Source organism: Apteryx rowi, unplaced genomic scaffold (assembly GCF_003343035.1).
Source record: "Apteryx rowi isolate R43461 unplaced genomic scaffold, aptRow1 scaffold_130, whole genome shotgun sequence".
NCBI classification, from domain to species: domain Eukaryota; kingdom Metazoa; phylum Chordata; class Aves; order Apterygiformes; family Apterygidae; genus Apteryx; species Apteryx rowi.
In genome coordinates, this window is record NW_020447531.1 from 2,033,598 (window position 1) to 2,052,423 (window position 18,826).

At 39.5% G+C, this 18,826-nt stretch overlaps 1 protein-coding gene across 1 annotated transcript in view; it reads left to right on the top strand.

Moving 5' to 3' along the window:
• Window positions 1–17,032, top strand: part of LOC112961296 (solute carrier organic anion transporter family member 5A1-like) — a gene marked incomplete at both ends in the record, with an annotated part of 63,788 nt that extends 46,756 nt beyond the window's left edge. The window contains 4 exons of the mRNA XM_026056306.1: window positions 2,072–2,236; window positions 7,070–7,268; window positions 16,169–16,250; window positions 16,970–17,032. Coding sequence (XP_025912091.1) covers window positions 2,072–2,236; window positions 7,070–7,268; window positions 16,169–16,250; window positions 16,970–17,032 — 509 coding nt within the window. The remainder of the gene's footprint in view (window positions 1–2,071; window positions 2,237–7,069; window positions 7,269–16,168; window positions 16,251–16,969) is intronic.
• Window positions 17,033–18,826: the final 1,794 nt, after the last annotated feature.

Below are 18,826 nucleotides of genomic sequence, written 5' to 3' on the forward strand. Positions count from 1 at the left end.
CCCCCGTCTTCCTTCCTTCCTGCTTTTTCACAGTGGCAGAAACGCGGTCTTAACTGCTTGCTGCCTATTTCAGGGGGAGACGCACTCGGTCGTGCACCTTGTCCCTGGGGGGATCCTGCTACAGGTCCCCTGCTGTAGCCCTATAACAGCTGTTTTCTTAAACTGCCGGGCTACTGTCAGCTAGCCCCTGCGAGAGGCTTGGCAAAGCTGGGTTAAAGTGGGTCTTGGTTCTCATCCTTTGTTTTCTTTTTGCTCTGAGCCCCCATCAACTGCACCAAGCCAAACCAAAAGTAGGCACAAAGCAAAAGACGCTGAGGTAGTGCCATGTAAGGGTATTGTAGAGCTTTGATTTTTTTTTTTTCCTTTTTCATTTCCTCTTGAACAATGAGATAAAGTTTGATCAGTTGTGTTTTGAACTTGCAATATATTTACCGATAAGTTCTAATATTCTTTTGTGTTTGTGCTTGCTGCGGTAATGACATTTTCAAAGATATTTATGTACATCTGTAATACAATTTCCCTATATTCATGTTGATATCATGTTGCCTCATACTTGTGTTACCGTGTTTCTTTCTGTTTTGCTATTGTACAGTACCATAATTAAGCTGTAGGTGCTTAAAAAGATTAGGATTTGAATATGAGTCCTTCCTAATATGATTTATTCATTACTTATTTACACCCAATTTTATATTTAACATTTAATATTTTTCCTTGTAGAGGCAGCAGGAGAGCATTTGACTACATTACAATTACAAATCCTATACTCATAATGAATTCACTATAATTTTTGAGGACTGGCAGAAGCTAGGATTGGATGCAGTCAGACGACTTAGGTGCTAATTTGCAGTCTGACAAGTTTTGACATGACAAGAGTCTAAATTCTGTTTGCTTTTATATAGATAACCTACTGAAGTCAGCTGAGTAAGTGAGACAGATTTTTGCCTTGACAACTTTTAACATTCTCACTCAGGAGTTCTGCTGTTCTGCACTTATTCAATATCTTAAATTTCTAATGGGAGCTCTGGTCATTGAATTCAGTGGGCTTTAGTTGAGACAGTATTCAATTTCCAAACAAAGAGAAAAGCAAATGAAAAAAACCCAGACTACAGTAGGCTGAATATAAGACTTGCTGAAAATCTGACCTTATAGAAGCCCCAAGAAACCAAAAAAAAATCTTGTCTTTAAAAGTCACCCTGTATAATCTGAAAAAATTAAAGCTTGAATGCAGTTATCATAATCTTGTGATGAACACCTGACATCACTACAGGACTGAATTTAAGGTACTTAAATGCTTTTTCAGTTCTGAATTTCATGGGTTTTTAATATTTGGTTTCAGGATAATTGCAACATCTATGAATACCTTTTCCATGTAAGTTAATGATGTGTTCTCATTTCTGGTTATACTTTTCTCCCTTCTGGGGGTATTAAATGAGCTGGGGGTATATGAGATATGCTGAGATTCATTGACACCGTTGACATCATTATGCTTTGTCTGTATGTACTGTAAATATTTTTTAATTATTTGCAAAATTGTTTGTTTCAAAATCTTTTGATATCCTTTTCAGCTTATAGTATTAAGCCTGAATTCCAAGTGTGGACTTTTAAGCAGGCAATTACAGGGGAAGTATGTGGTCTGTTTTCCTCATGTGGAGTCAAAATTCAGTGTTGTCATGCTCAGAAGCGTGATATGCATATCTTCTAGAAAATTTTGAAAGAAGACATCAGTATAATTCCAGATTTGCTACATTTTCTTGCTGTTTTTCTTTTCTTTTTAGTGTTACCATGTAGACCCTGTTTTTCCAGACAGATTTGTTAAAACAGACATCTGTTCTATTTGTGAAAAATGGGACTGCAGCCCCAGGGTGATACTGTAAGATAGTGTAAGAGCAAACAAAAAAGATTGCAATCCAAAATATGCACTCTCTTCCTTCCACTTAGTAAATGTAGCCAGATGCTAACAAGCCATTAGTTGCAGTCCATCTCAAAGAAAATCAATTTGTTTTGTTTCAGTTTGCATTTGTTTTTCACTCATTATTTATAACATTCATTTGTCATTTTTGTCATTTTATAGAGCTTCCAAGAGCAGCTGTCAGGATCTTAAGCAACATGACATTCCTTTTTGTGAGTTTGTCATACACAGCCGAGAGTGCCATTGTTACAGCTTTTATTACCTTCATCCCCAAGTTCATCGAGTCACAGTTTGGCATCCCAGCTTCCAATGCCAGCATCTACACTGGTAAGGCATTGCCATGTAGTATAACATTGAAAGGGTTGTCGTTCTTTGACCAATGAAATAAATCTATTCAGAAATGAACCAAAAACATGCTTTAAGAGTTAGAACAGGTGATTGGATCCAACTACATGCATTCAGTTAGTTATACAGGCTGGTCTTTGATACTTGCTACGTTTGTTTAGTGAACAACTACATAATGAACCCATTTATATTGTTAAAGAGTTGAGGGGGTCGCATAAGCTTAGGCAGTGACATTTTCTAATATGTTAATGTCTTGGGGGGGGAGCAACAAAAACAAGCTAGAAAACCTGTAGGCATTGTTGTGATTTGTGTAGCTTAAGAGATATTTTAAAGCTATTCTTATTTTATAAGAAGTTTACTTCCACTTTGATCTTTTAAAATATCCTAATCTTTCCTTTTCCTTAGTGACTGGTTGTTTATCTATGTCATCCTCTGCTTATTCATCTCTCCCCTTCAGGCTGGTGGTCTTTTCAATATTTACTTATTAAGACTGAGCACCCAACAGTATAGTCTAGCCAGGAGAGCTACCACAATCCTCTCCTGTCTCTCACTTCAGTTCTGAGGCTCCCTCTTTTGCACATGTGGCGCGTCCCCTGCTGCCCCCAGCAATGTGCAGCTAAGTCCAACTTTTGCCATAGCTTGAAAGATTCTGTTACGTAGCTTTGTGCTGCTCTGAGGGAAGGAGAGATGGTCCTGACCTGCAACTTCCCTAGGGAAAGGAGCTACTGCTAGGAAGCGTTGTGCAGAATTGGGGCCCATCATAGAAATCTCCTATTCTCCTAGCTGCCTCAAAGACACTCGTCTCAATCTCCATTTCTTCTTTTCACTTGTAAACATCTTTTTGCCTTTTCCATTCTGCTTCCTATAAAGAATAGCTGCTAATTGCTAGGTGGGTTCATTCTTTGCTCCCCCATACTTCCAGTCACTACGTCTGAGATGGTGAATGGAGACCTTGAGGAATCAGCTGATGCACTTACACCATTAGTGGAGAGAGAGTTATGGGAACAGGGGCAAGGTAGGGGGGGAAGCCCCTGGCTGCATTAGTCAAGAAAAAGAAAAAAATTAGTAAAAGAAAGAGAAACAAAGACACAGAGAGGTCACATGAAAATCCTTTGTCTCCTGTGGTGGCTGGAAGAAAAGCAGAGTGCTGAGAGAAAGTCAGAGAAATACCATGAGATGAGAGCTTGCTGGGAAGAGGTTTTCTTCAGGGTGTGAAATCCTTGTATTCTGTAAATAGGGAGGAAATTTAGGCTGATGGGATTGTAATTCTATCCGATATTTATAGTGGCTGCGCAACAAATGAGTTTTGCTTTAATGGTTTATGGCATTACTGGGAGTCTTGATGGAATTGCTATTCCATAACTCCCTTCATTCTCAGTATAAACCAGAAACATTCTTGCCACACAAAATATTCAACAGTCAGTACATTAATGTTCCCAGCTCCTTAATGTTGCATTAATGTTAACAGTTGTAATTAATTTTCTGGATTGTTTTTATAGGAAAAATGGGAAGAGAAAATTTGGAAATACTGTATTAGATTGCTACTAGTTAATCTAGAAATTGACATTTCCAGTTTACAAACTTTTCTGATTTAACAAAAGGAGTACGTACAACTTACTTATATTAATGCATCTATGTTCATACATCTACAGCTGAGTTCATGTGCTTGCTGAATCTCTTCTAATGTGACTGATGCAAGTTTTGTATCGGGCATTTTCCATCTCAATTCATAAGCATCAATTCTCTAATTAAGTTTCCATTTGTTTCTTTTTTTAAACAAACATGGCATTAAGCATCAGTGAGAATGACATAATGCCAAATTTCAGGTCTTGAACTTGAGCAACTTGTGCTGCAGTCTTGCCTTGTTTGCAATTTTGTTTTCCATGAGAAAAGCAGGTGGCATTCAGCCTTCAGATTTTCTCAATTCTGAAAAAATTAACTTTGACTTTAGGTTGCAGGCAGATCTTCGACAAATCCAGGTTAAAATTTCAGGTGGTTTGATAGAAGCTTTTCTGTGAAAAAGAGGGTTACAGTTGAAATCATTTGCAATCAGCAGTGCTGCACACTATGTATTGTAAAGCACCACTCTGATAAAATGGTTACAAATGCCTTGGTTCTAGCTTTAGTTCTAAGAAAAGGTACAGTATGTTTCTCAGACAGAATTGGTTTGAAAATCTCCTCCATATTCCCTCTGGAAGTGTAGCATTCTTAGCAAATATTGCAGTTTTCTGGTACCAGACTATTAGTAGCTGTTAAGATCATCTTTTGCCTCTGTGAAAAGCCTCAGGTGCTGCAACATCCTGACAACAACAAAAAGGACAAAGCTTGAAAATTGCTGACTGAAAGCTGATATTGCCTTGCAGCACTGTATAGAGCAATGTATCTGGCGCATAAACAATTCCTCTGTGCCAAACTGTCATTATAAAATGAAGGAAAGTGCAGTGCAACAGCTTACTCTCAGATCTTAAGCTTTGTTCCTCTAAATGACTTTGAAAAATAAGAATGCATGTCCTTATTAGATGTACGTGTTTTGCTTTGCCCTGAAAGCTCATCTGGATGTGCACTGTAGTAACAGTGTTTCTTTGACAGTATATCACTTCTGATTTCACATGCCCTGCAGAAAAGGAGGAGTGCAGGGATGAAGAATTTGTACTTTGGGCAAAAGAATTTCTCAAGCTCCCTGACACATAGAAAAGAATGTGTTTCTGTCTGCTGCTTTCACCACAAATAGCTAAATCTCCAGGTTAATGCTCCTGCCCTTCCAGTCTTCCACAGAGAGTTTTGCTACTGCCAGCTCCAGTTTGCATGGAGGAATTGGTCTTTGTACTTCCTGAATATAGGTTTTCCCTTCCCCTTCCAACCTCCTGAATGAGGGAGAACCTTGGAGGGCAGTTTCCTCATATTCATCTCCTCATTTTTTATGTTCTAATCTTCATGGTGTGGCAGAGGATGGATGAAAAGAACAGTGCAGTGTAACTCACTGAAGGAAGAACCACTACCCTATTCCTTGCTCAAAATTTACTTGCTCAGTTTTGCCAGGGTACTAGATAGAGGCCTAACAACAGTCTCTTCCAATATAAAGGCCCTCAAGAGAAGAAGAAAGAAGAGATAGATTCAGGTCAAAAAGAGATGGAGAACTCAAAAGTAGCTTATAAGGTGGAAGTAAAAGAAATAGCTGAGGATAATTTACCGGAAGTAAGCCCTTACCTTGGACTAGATCCTTAGCTGATGTAACTGATGTAGCCAAGGATTTGGTCCATGGAATTTGGAGCCTGAGTATCTGATGCTGGTGTTTTAAAAGGCATTGCAAAGGATCCTGTTCTTCCTTCAGTGTCTGTGTAGACTTCTCTGAAATAGATTTCTTAGAACAGGGTATGCATGGTAGACTCAGATTGCTGAGTTACCATTTTGTTATTTCTTATTTTTATCCGAAGAGAACATTTTCTGTGCAAGTGAAAGGACTGGAATCATTGCTTTCCCTTGTTCATCATTCAGTCATTGAAATCCAGGGAGATAACAGCTTTGAACTTTGTGAGATCATTTAATTCTCCTAGAAAAACTTTAGATTCTGCTCTATTTACATTCTGCTCTTTTGAGAAAGACTCTTTTTGATTCTGTGAACGGTTATTATTGAGAATCTCCCTGATGAAATGACATTTTATTTTATAATGACATTGGTGATGGCAGTATAATTAAGGTAGCAACTATTTTTGCCTCTTATGTTTACTTTCACAATATCAACATTTTAATAAATGCAATGTCTCCTTCACGAATTACCTTCAGACAGATTAGCAGAGAATGAGAATGTTTGCAATAATATTAAAGATATTTTCCGGTGATAGTCTTACAGGCTCATTTAAAAAGAAGAAGACCAAAAAAGTTTAGAAATGTGGATTATAATGTTTAGCTTCTTCTACCTAGATGCAGCTGCCAGAAGTTGTTCAAATTCCATATTTCTGTGAAATGCATCTTTATTAGCAAAGACCTTATTTAAAGACCTTCTCACAGGCCAGTGAGAAGCAAAAGCCAAGAAAAGCTAAGAAGTACAAGAAGTTTGCTGAGTTAACAACACCTGGCCTGGGAATGAAGAGAGCCCTGTGACATATTATCAAACTTCCCACCTTAAGTCTGTAGCAGCAAAGTGATGGGAATTTCATCTATAGGCATGTCTTTTGTGTCTTAAAGTTACCTCCTGTGATTTGATTCCAAAATCTTAATTTCTTAAATCATTTTTGATCATAGTTTACACTCTGAGTGATTGTGTTGAAATGAGTGGGGCTACTGGTGTAGGAAAGTGCTACCCAATTTGAGTTATGTTATCAGAATCTAGAAATGCAGACGTGAAAATGATACAGAATTTTCTGCCAGGCTCATTCATGCACTTCATTTTGGCAGGCTTCTGGGGGCTTGCCTTAGGTCAACACATTTGCTTCACTGGAATTAATCATGAGACTAGGAAGAGGAATATTCATGCCTAGGTTTGGATTTCCTCAAATTTTCAGTAATTAAACTGGAGCAATGCGTATCCCTTCTTCACATTCTAAAATAAATACAAAGCAATATTTCTGCTTGTAAATACAATAGTTCCCTTATAGTGCTTTGGCTGCTGGTAATATCATAAGGAGGCTTTTATTAATTCTTTGACAACACTCCAAAGGTTTGAAAAATCTGACTCGGTTTGCTAGCAAAGAATCAGACAATGGAGTTCTTAGTACAGAGTTTGTGGTCATCTAATTAGGGAAAGAAATCAATATTTATGTTTTATTCTATTTCTATAGGTCCTGTTTTAATCTTGCTCCAATTTCTTCCTGCTAGGTGTGATTATTGTCCCAAGTGCTGGTGTTGGTATTGTCCTAGGCGGCTACATTATAAAAAAGCTGAAACTTGGTGCGAGAGAGTCTGCAAAATTGGCTATGATCTGCAGTGGTGTGTCTTTGCTGTGCTTTTCAACCCTCTTCATTGTTGGATGTGAAAGCATTAATCTAGGGGGGATAAATATACCTTACACAACTGGGTAAGTATCTTTGAATCATCTGTATCAAAATCAGCTTTTTCCATAAGCATGGTAAAGAACTGTAAAAATTGCTGATGTACTGAAGAATCCACATGCTCGGGTAAGAATTTGGTGAGTATTGTAATATAAGCACACACTGTTATTATATGGCCCTTCTGTTTTACATTTGAGTTGTAATTAAGCCTATGTAATAACTCACCTCTTTGAGGGATGGGAAGATGCCTTAGAATGGACTTCAGAAAGAAGTAATTTTCACAAGCAAATACCAATAGTATCCTGTGTAGATCGCTCAGAGTTTAGTTACAGTTTCTTGAAATGTTTTCTTTTCTGCTCCTGAAAATTGTGAAAGTAATGAAGGGCTTACAAAGATTGTTCCTGAATAGGTTAATTTAATATCATTGTAATAATGTCTTAGGTCTACAGTCCCCATTTGAGAGAAATCATTTAGGGATGTGATATTAACATCTGTGGACTTAACACACTCCCTGAATCAGTTATATAGAGGCTTGAGGTTCGAATCCATTACAAGTTCTATGAACGCACTCCACTGCTTGCCAGGGTCACTGACTAGATCAAAACCTTTAAAAACATATTGAGAATGAAGAATGCAGTCATAGAAAAAGAAGGTGTAGAGGCAGGAAGATAAGAATTGGGAGTGAGGGATGTGACATTTAGAAATGCCTGCAAGAGCATTTTTTTTTACAGGAGGGAAATTTGGAGGCCAGAGAGTGTGCTAAAAGTGATGGGAAGGTGTTTCACTGCAAGATGTTTTCTCAGAAGCCTGATGATTAGGGTTTTATTTTCTTTCTTATTTTACATATTTGCTTTTCCCCCAAATTACTCTCTTCATGTAGCTTAAGCACAAGAACAGAGTAGACATCTGAGGAGTACAAACTTGTCTGAAGCAATATTTTTCACTTTGCTTTTACATCTGATAGGATGTCTGCCTTTTATTTATGTCTAGTTGCTGGGTAGCAGATCCATTTGAATATCTTATGTTTGAATGCTCAGCTTTGGACTCTACATTTTGAGCCTTGGGAAAGACTGTAAAAGAGTTGTGGGGCAGGAAAGCAAGTGAAATGGTGAAAAAGAACTAAAAGGGGACAATGAGTGAGCTAAGTGAAAAACGAAGAGGAAGAATGGGGTGTAAAGGAGAAAGAAAATAGGCACAAAGAAAATAGGCACTGTTTACACAGAGAATATTTTGCGTTGCATGTTGTTGTGTGATACTACTTTGCTGTCAGACCCTAACTGTAGAGCAGGAAAAATCCACAGCTGAAGAATCTGACGAGTTGATGGAAAGTTGGATACTCCTTTGTGTTCTTAAGGCCAAGAGTTAAAGCTCAGTGCTGAAGGGCTGTCTGTAGAATGGAATAGCTCGGGTGATATATCCTAGTCTGGGCACTGTGGGCTGAAGAAAAGGGGGTTGGAAAGTGAGTAGAATAGATTGATTGTCCACTTTCTATTGATATTTTGTGACAGCCTATGGTGGTAGATGAAGAAATGAAAATTATTAGGATTAACTGGAACTGCGTGTAATAAGTGTGAATGTCCTTGTCTGACTAATGAGAAGGCTGTGCTTTTTTCTCTTCCTGAAAAACTATTGTTTAATTTAAATCTATTTCTAAATTGAAGTAAATGCAAATTATTGTTATGTGAACATTGGAATTATAAGACTATCTAATTTCATTTTTGCAGTAAATTATTTCTTTATAACATGAATTTAAACAAGAGTCTCTACCCACAACTTCAAATCATTTACTTTGTAAGGAACTCTTTTACTTGAACATCAAAGAATGTTATTGTTCATGTAACAAAAAAGCATGCTTTCATTTTGAGGTTTAATAAAACACATACTTCATTCTCTAGTTCCAGTGCAGTGCAGTGTACGGACATCAAAAACAGTTTAACAAGCTAGATCAGATACAAGAAGCAATACAGCTATTTGGTTCAGAGTAAATTATCTTGCGTGATGCTCTACCTTAATGTGGTTATGCCAGTTCTGATATCTGAGCTACCTGCACTGACAGCAGCCCAGAGATCTCTGCATGCCCTACAAGCATTGTGCAGTATAGCCGTACACTGCAATAGATCCCCCTTCTGAACCTTCTGTGGGCAAACATATTTAATACTACCTTTCTGAATCACTTAATCATATCAAAAAGTAGTTCTTTTTCCATGATGAGCTGGGGCATAAACCAATAGAGAGGAGGAGGAAGAGATGGGTTTAGATAACATAAAAGTATATGCATATCAGTACTCAGCAAAGTAGGCAATGATATTTCATAAACCACTGTGACGTTTCATTAAACAGTATTTTTTCTGACTGTATCAGTTGACAGAAGTGGGTGGAGACCTGGAGGCATGGACAGATTAGAATACATTTGCAAGGATTTTCTGCAGTTTTATGTTGGACACAAGCAATTTTTCAGTTGCTGGTGTGTCATCAGCAGTTCTGTTATCAGGAAGGTCAAGGACACCTCTGTATTAAACATCTCAGCAATTTAGAACCTGTTGTTCAGTTCTCCATGCCTTGTTGCTGAGGGCTATTAGACGTGTTTAATATTTGAAAACACTCTAAGGAACCTTATGTCAAACTGCAAGCTGGCATCGCTCCTCTTGGATCATAACTTACGTTAGAATGGGAAGTCCTAAATCAGTGAATTGTCTCCTTGCGGCCCCTACAGAGAGGTAGAAAAAAGTTAAGACTTGTGTCTTAAGAAAGCAGAATAAAATTGTGTTAAACAGCAAAGCTGAATAAAAGCAGCATGCAGTGCTTTCGAGAAGAAGCTCAAGCTTCTCTGTGATGTGCACCCACTGAGATTCTGTGATGGGAACCAAATGCCCCCAAATTACCCAAAATAGTAACTTACTGAAAGAGTACAAGTGGTAGCATAATGTAATAAATGAATTTCAGCCTGAACCTCCACAGTTATAGCAGATTTCTTAATCTTAAGGATTATTTGCTGAGAACAGTAATTAATTTGGTCAGGTAAATAGAACAACAGACACAAAGGGAATAAGTTTCAGGGAAATAAATAGGTATGTGTTCTAACCACATAGCAATTGCAATTGCTAAACAGCAGCAATAAGAGTGTTTGGTGTTTCAGGATGGCATCCTGCAAAGTGCTGAGAGCATTTGATGGAAGGCTTTTGGTGCTGTGGAACTCAGTATGACACAACCTTTCTCCCTCATCTGATGCTTTCAAAACTCTTCATGAGTAAATTAAACACTGCAGCACTCCAGTGAGGAAAGAAGGAGCAAGAAATATGTGACGTGACAGTCTGTTATTAAGAGACCATCCTTATTAGGAGACAATTTAGTTTAAAGTTAAAGTTTAGTTAAAATATATAATTGAGTTACTGAGGCACCTAACATAAGAAAAAAAAAATCCCATTCTTGTTCTGGAACCAACAGGTTGGGTTTCTGTTACTCTTGTATCTCCTACAGTCCAACCAGCCAGTAAGATCGCTTAATTTGAAAGCAGTGACTAATTGCATCAGAACAATAACAACAAAGAAGGAATCCAGCTAACACAGTGAGAGGGTCCCTTGTTTGACAGCTACACGAAAATTGCTTCATTGCTAGCTTCAGCCTGCAATTCCAGCTGCAATTACTTGCCAAAAAAAAGACTGCAGACCTCTGATATCCTGAATGTCCTGGGCCTTAAAGGTTCAGTAAAAAAACAGAATTATTGCCATCAGGTTAAGATACATCCTTTTTATCCCATAGCCCAATAGTAAGATTATAGAAATTTTGTGGTGAGGGTTTATCTCCTTTCCTGTGTTACCTTGATGTTCAGTACTGTAGTTTACTACAGTAGTCTAAATAGGAATAAAACCATGTGCAAACCAATTTTCTGTTTAGATGTTACCAAAATAAGGTCAGGCACTGGTACTTTATAACTTTGTTTCATTTAGATTGTAACCTGCTGGGGACAGGGCCCACCTTTTTTAAGTATGTGTGCATAAACCTAGCACAATGAGGTTTCTGTCCAAGTCTGGGTATCCGTAATAACAGGTCACAGCTCCAAAAACTCCAAGCAATGTACCTTGTCTTACACTTTCCCTTTTCTTATTTTAGCCCTATACCATGAGCTTTCCACAGGGTAATGTTTGGAGAGGAGATTAGAGTTTAGAGTAAAAATGTTTGGAAGTAGAGTCCCTTTTATCATTAGTCACATCTGATAAAGCTTTTCTCTTTATTAGCTCTACCAATATTGTGTCATGGAGACACAATACAGTCTCTCTGGGAAGTTAAAAAATGCAGTTTGTCAGGTGGGATTCTGGGTTTTGTCCTCATATACGTGTTTAGCAAACTTGCAGTTAAATCTTATGAATGAAAGGAGCAGAGTCATTGTTTGGAGCTGAAAGAATAGTTCAGGAAATGCTGTCATTTGGGGCTGGGTTTTGTTAGTGCATGTGTGCACCAGGTTATATGTATGTGCCCGTGCATGACAAAGGTCTGTGGCAGCTCAGGTGAAGCAACACCACAAGTTGACAGCATCCATGGCTGTTGAAACAAGTGGGGCAGATGTTTCTCGGACATCCTGTGTGTCTACATCAATGGGTGCATTGAAACTAAGCTTCTTTCTCCACAGGCCAGCTCATGGGCAGGACTTATTAGCTTCAGTGCAGTGTCCCCAAGACTCTGCTCTGTCTGGCAAAAATATATAAATCATGTAAATCTGTGGAGTGTTCTGCAGTAATTCAGGGATCAGGACACTGTTCTCCTTTGTGCAGAGTAGGCAGCCTCACAGTGTCAGAAGACAGGATTAGTGGTGTACTTTCAGCTTGTTGCTGGAAAAATACGTACCTTCAAGAAAAAATTCTGGGAGAGGTGTTCATGGAAATCTGTTATAATATGGTGTGATATGTGATAGATCATATGTGATGACAGCGAGGTTTACAAAGATATGTATTAGTAGAGCTCTCACATCCCCAGCATCTGAATTCCTTCATTAGTTTCCCATCATTGACAGAGGAGTGAAGACTGAAGGTAATAAAGATGAAAGCACAAATGTCTTAAAAATGTCCGTTAATGAGATTTTAGAGACAGAACTAACAGGTGATTTTGTGTATCACGTATTCTTGAGAACAAAACAGAACTTCTCTTTGCATACAAGGGGTTTGCTATAAACAAAAAAAAATGCTAAACAAATCCTAAAAATAAACCTTCCAGTGATTTGCTGAGGTAGAAGAGATGATGAAAGCTGGAGATACACAGCTTGCAGTAGCTTATTAATAACTTGAACATGTTTGCTTTGTGTATCTGTCTGTATACACAAGGCTTCTTTGGGAGAAAACAAAGAAAAGTATTTAAAATTAAATTCTCACAGTGATCTCAATTCCATTTTGAATTTTGTGCTTCTGATTTCATTCACCTTTGTTTTTAAGCTGATTTCCTAACCTGTTTGTCACGGTAAAATTCAGCAGTGTAGCTCCTGCGAGTCAGTTATGTAAGTGGAGCTAGGCAGGAAACAGCCTGTCCTGCCTGTAAAAGCACAAACCCCATCTGTTGCTGAGAATGCTGTCACTGGAAGTAGGCATAAGAGGTCAAAAGAAAATGTGCTGGCAAGGTGGGCAAGATTGGCAAAGGCGAACTTGAGCTGTGCTTTTCCCAGGAGCCTGGGATGCCCGCAATCCTGCCCATTTGTCGGATAATAGGACCCTGCTGGAAAGTCGGGCCACAAGGGTTTTCCAGATGGGCTAGCAAGCCTGTGTTATAATAGCCCAAGGAGCAAGGCATCACAGATGTCCAGCTCAGCAGGCTGTGCAGCTCCGAAAATGCCGTCTCTCTGTTTCTATGAAAAATTTCTGTCATCATACTGCTGACATCAGTATGTTCCTGGGGAATTTTTTGATGAATTGGGTATTTTCCACTGGACAAAAGGTTCTGTCAAGACATTACTGGAAAAGTCTGGCTGTTGCCATGTGACATGTTGCTACATATTGCTTTCTGAAATCCAGCATGATGTGATAAGGCAAGTTTCAACTGATAGCTGAGAAGGCTACAGAACCAGTATCAGTCCTGGGTATTTAATTTCCTGCTCAAGTTGAAGCTTGTTTCTAAAACTGTCCCTTGTTTGTTTATGGCTCAAGAAAGAAAACATTCAGAAAGTCTTTGGTAAATGTCCAAGTAGACCATAAAGTGCAAAGTAGTTCTAAGAGAGAAATATATGAACCTGATTTGTGTGGTGAATAGACACAGTCAATAAATATTTAAGAGCTACTTAGTAACTCAACTGTAAAAGTGCACAGATAGAAAGGCAAGCATATTTAGCAAAAGCAAATAGTGGTGTTTAAATACATTAAAAATGAGTCAAGTGGAAGCCACTAAGCAGCAGTCATAGTGCTTAGTGTCACTTCTGACAGGAGGTAAGGTGACAGGTAACACAGGCAACAGTCACTGTGTGCAGAGTGGTTCACCATCAGTCTCTGATCTAGTCAAGTATGGAAGATAGATTGGAGCAGAAGAAAATCCCTCGTGATCTGTGGGGTAGCTCATATACAGTAGTTCAGATGCTAGATGCTCACCCTTATGACAGTCCTGCCCAATGTGAAGGCAAGCAGAATTGTGGACCTCCTAGGGGCTCTGAAACTGCTGCAGCCTGTGAGCATGCATACATGGTCTCTGAGATGTAGCCACAAAAAGAGTCCACACTCCTCTGCAGGTCCTGCCTGGCTGAGGAGGTGCTAAAATTCTCTGCGTATCTACTGATGTGTTTACAGCGGAGATACACTTGAGCTACCTTTAAACAACAGTGTTCTCTGTGGCACCTTTGACTGATACTAAGAGCAGGGCAAACAAGCTAGCGCAGGTAATTCCATATTACACAGCAATGCCCGGCGTGGACAGGTTGTGCATACCAACATAATTGCCAAGGCAAGAATTTTGCTTGTGGGCACATGTGCAAATACCCATGTCCTAACAGAGTTCAGTACCTAGGTCATGTTTAAAATCTGTGTGGTTTTGCTGATTCTGAAGGGGCCAACTGGCATTTGTTCACAGCACTTCACATCCTCTGGACTGGACTGCACACAAAGCAGAGGAAGAGATAGGGTGGTGACTGCAGCTCCCTTTGCCACACAGACATAAGAAGAGAAAAGACAATTTCTTCTCCTGGAGTTGAGGATTTTAACACATAAATTCCAGTTTGTGTAAAAGGGCCTTAAATTCCACCCCCGCAACCTTGCTTCTTCATTGCATTCAACCTTGCATTCAACCAAATTACTTCAATATTCATTGTAAACTGGATTTTCATATTTAAGCACTAGACTACTTGAAAAAAGATGCGATGGAGGACATACTTATCTTCCTTTTGTGAAGAAAGGTCATCTAATTTAAATGTATCAGCTGGGAAGAGGAAGGAGGGACAGCTTTGCATTACGGAGTTTAGCAGAGTCAGCCTCTTGGGAGAGGATAGGCCATAAATTCCACACTTGACCATGTTCAACTATTTGTGTTAGCAGCTCTGCATTCAGTGTACTGGCTTTTATGGATCTTCCTCTGAAGTGCCAGACTGTCTTATGTATAATATAGGGAGCACAGGCACCTATCTCAAAGCTGTGGAATCCATTAGGCCAGAAAATGTCCAGAAGGTGTGCCTCTGTGGATCCAGACCAGCGTGACTGTAGCTGTGATATCCCGTATTCCTGGCAATGGGCACTCCGAGCACTTGTGAAAGGTGACAGATGAAGCATTCAAGAGGGGTGAATGACCAAAACAACTTTCAATATATGCTAATGACTCACCAAAGGGTTCTGGTATCATTCATTTCTGTAGTGAAAAAATACAGAGAAATATTATCCAAAATTGCCTTCTCAAAGCACCACCTTTCTTAACTGTTCAGCCACCCCAAGCACTTGCTATGAAGAGTCTTCAAACCATGGGGAGACCTGGCCCTGTGTTCTGAGGCAAACTAGCTTTCATGTGATTGTACCCACTGTGGTGAAAGCAGAGGAATGCTTTCTTAGTGCATTGACTGAAGGATGACTTCAGGACATGTTTGAAATACATGAATTCTTCCTAAATGTCAGATTAATCAAATTTTGGACTTCTAAATCTCAGAGATTAGTATAGTTATGTATTTTCCAGCACTACTTAAGTTAAATAAGCTATTATTATTTTGGCCACAAAGTTCTCCAAGTCCCCAAGCATAGGTTCTTGTGCATGTTTAGAAGATCCTAGGCTGGGAAGCCAGGTAGATGCAAGTATCTAAGATGCTGCAACCCAAAGATGGGAAGGAAGCTTATGAAGCATGTCCTGATCCACAGGGGATGGATGTATATTTCCCATTGATACCCATTTTTTATTAGAATTGGCCACTATGTTTGATAGTTACTGTGGAAAAGATAAGAACTGCCTGACAGTGTGATTTTGCCTGGTTGCTAGAAAAGGAGGTGAGTTGCTCACCTTCTGCATGGTAGCATTTCCCCAGCAACTTAGCCAGAAGGAATCTGACCCTGAATCCTGGCATCCACAGGATCACCCTGACACTGTTCAATATTCTGGGAAAGGGCCACTCTCCATTCCTTCCATGGGAGTGAAGCCATTCTGCAGCAACAAATGGAGGACACCTAAGGAGACAGAGGAGAAAAAATGAAGAGCGGGTAGAGATACAGAAGAAAAAAAGAGCAAGCAAGATACAAAGATAATTTTCAAATCTCTTGGAAGGAGATTTCCCTTGGAAAAAAATGACTTTGGGTCCTGGTCTCTGCTGCAGGTTTGCTTAGAGATATGGCAGTAAAGAGTCATTGCCTAAGAGGCATAAATAATTTTGAGAGCAGGAACTAGAACCCAAGATTTCTTTTGCAAAATGAGACCAGTCTCACTGTTTTATACAATTTTTTTTCCTTTTTCTTTTTGCGCCATTAAACTTATGTTGCTTTCTACACAGTGGTTCAGCTTCAACAGGAAGGATGGAAAGAGACTCCATTCTAGAGCTTCCATCAAGGAACCATCCATACCATCAAGGAGATGTAAGTTTGGACCCCTTCAAGCTGAGGAGGACCTTGAAGCCCAGTGTTCCCACCTCATGTGATTACTGGGCTGATGAACAAAAGGAAGCTTCCTCTCCTGCTTCAGAAGAGATCTGTTTTAAACCTTGAGTGCCATGAAGTGCAGCATGTCTGGAGCATGCTATCAGCACAAAAGGACAGCTCTTTCCTATGTGCTTGGGAACACACTGAGCTGTCTACAGAGGGTACGAATATTCATATAAAGTGCCAGGGCCCTAGGCGCATTCTCCTACTTCTAGGAATCTAGCTGACCAAGGTCAGCTCCTTCACTGATAAGAGCTGTTGTGAAGAAAGCTAGAAGAGAGTGCCTGTCCCTCATTTCTCCTGGAAGCTGCCTTTAAGCTGAGGGTTTACCTCCTCGATTCTGCCCTGATCCAGACCTCCTGGCTTGGCTTCCGACTTGGCCCTGGACATGCCTCATCATGACATTATCACTGGACTGAGTGTGACCTCCATCACTGTCTCCAGATCCAATCGAGGCACTGCCCCTGCCTGTCTTGCTATCACTCACCTTCCCTTGCAGCCGCAAAGTCACCGGAGAGAGATCAGGCCCTCACTTCAGTGCTCTGAATTTTTGGAGATCTTCAGAAGTGCCAATTCTCTTTGATACTTTAGAGTAGCTAGCTTTCTGACTTTGGCATTTTGAATCACCTGGATGGGCTAAAAACTTTTGTGTTTAGGTAGTGCGAATTACAAGCCATAAAGTAAGTGCTTTGGAATTGGGCCTCTGTCCACAGAAGAACGTGAGTGTTGCAGTAGTGAATATTGCATTGCCTAACATTTGGCTGCCTTGAGACACAAAATGTCATTGGTGAGCCTAGAGTGCAGCTGAGACAGAAGTCTGGGCTTACATTTAACCCCAGAAAAACTGCTTCTTAAGTATCCTAGGAAGGTTAGAGGTTACATTTCCTAGAACAATACTAACAGGAAAAGCTTCAGGTGGAAACTTCAATGTCAGCTGCTTTTCAGATTGCTTGGAACCTCCTTATGCAATGCACATGGAGCCTAGGTGCATAATTCTGGACCGATGATTTCATTAGGTATATTTAAGAAATAAGAGCTGGAGTCCCTAGCCTAGCTTCAGGCAACCCTATCACTTGAAAATAGAACAGTATGAACAAGATCATTCACATAACTTTTTCACTGGCTTAAAGCATTCATGTTGTTGGCAGTATTGTAAAACCAGATGAAATTCCAAATGAGATGCAGAAAAATGAGCCAGCAGTAAAGCACATTGAAGGCTTTTGCTTTTCCACTTATCAAATTAGTTCAACAACCTGAAACAAGAGAGAGCATGGTAAGTGCAGTAGAAATAGGTATAAATATAACATGAGCTATTTAAAAGTTCATGTCTATTATAATTTGGCTGCATAATGAGAGCAGAAAATAACTTTCAAAGTGTGTCTGCACAGATATATCTCAGCAGAGCACAGTTATTTTCTTTTTGGTAACTGAGCTAGCATGTTTAGTAAGAGCACAGATAAAAGGTACTACTTCGTGCCTATAGACATACCTTCAGGTATTATGCAGGAGTTAATATTAGATGTGATTTATTTAGTTGCAATTACAAGGTTTCAGTAGAGTTTGCAAATGTTCTCACTTTGACATAAAAAGCCCTTAAGTTTATTTTTTCAGGAGTCTTCTTGTGTTTAGAGCTTACAAGCAAAATAGTAGAAGTGGGGACTCTCAGATAAAGCTAGTGAGAGCCAGATTCAAAACAAACAACAGCTCATGTAACAGATTATAGACTGGTGGAACAATCATTGCCATAGGATATTGTGGATGCAAAATGTTTAGGCTCAGTGGGAGAAGTACATGGCAAAACAGCAACAACAAAACCCAACATATTAGGGCTTATTAAACAAAAAAGACATATAAGACTCAGAAGAAATTTTGGGCTGAGAATCATTAGAGGCTGAAAAAATACAGAGGCTGGAGGAAGTTGCTTGACCTGTTCTTGTCGTTCTCTAGTCATCTGCTTATGGCTAGTGTTAAGGACAGGCTATTGGTGAAGAGACAACCATGGTCTGAACAGCCATTTTTATGTGGTTCTAAAAGTTTTCACAGAAACATTTCAAAGTAACATTCATGACAATGTATGCATACAAAAAACAGGCTTTAAGTTACCATGTAGGGAACATGCCAAGAGTCCTTAATCAGCCAAGGAACAGAAGGATACTACGACGTCATAGCAATTAGCTATGTAGCTGAGCAATCACAATAATTGAAAAGGGTTACAGTTAATATAGTAGCTCTTTGGAGAGAAAGCAGTTAGTCTGAATCACAGAATCGCTGAGGTTGGAAGGGACCTCTGGAGATCATCTAGTCCAACCCCCCTGCTCAAGCAGGGTCACCTAGAGCACATTGCACAGGATTGCATCCAGGCGCGTTTTGAATATCTCCAGAGAAGGAGACTCCACCACCTCTCTGGGCAACCTGTTCCAGTGCTCTGTCACTCTCACAGTGAAAAAGTTTTTCCTCATGTTCAGATGGAAGTGTCTGTGTTTCAGTTTGTGCCCATTGCCTCGCGTCCTGTC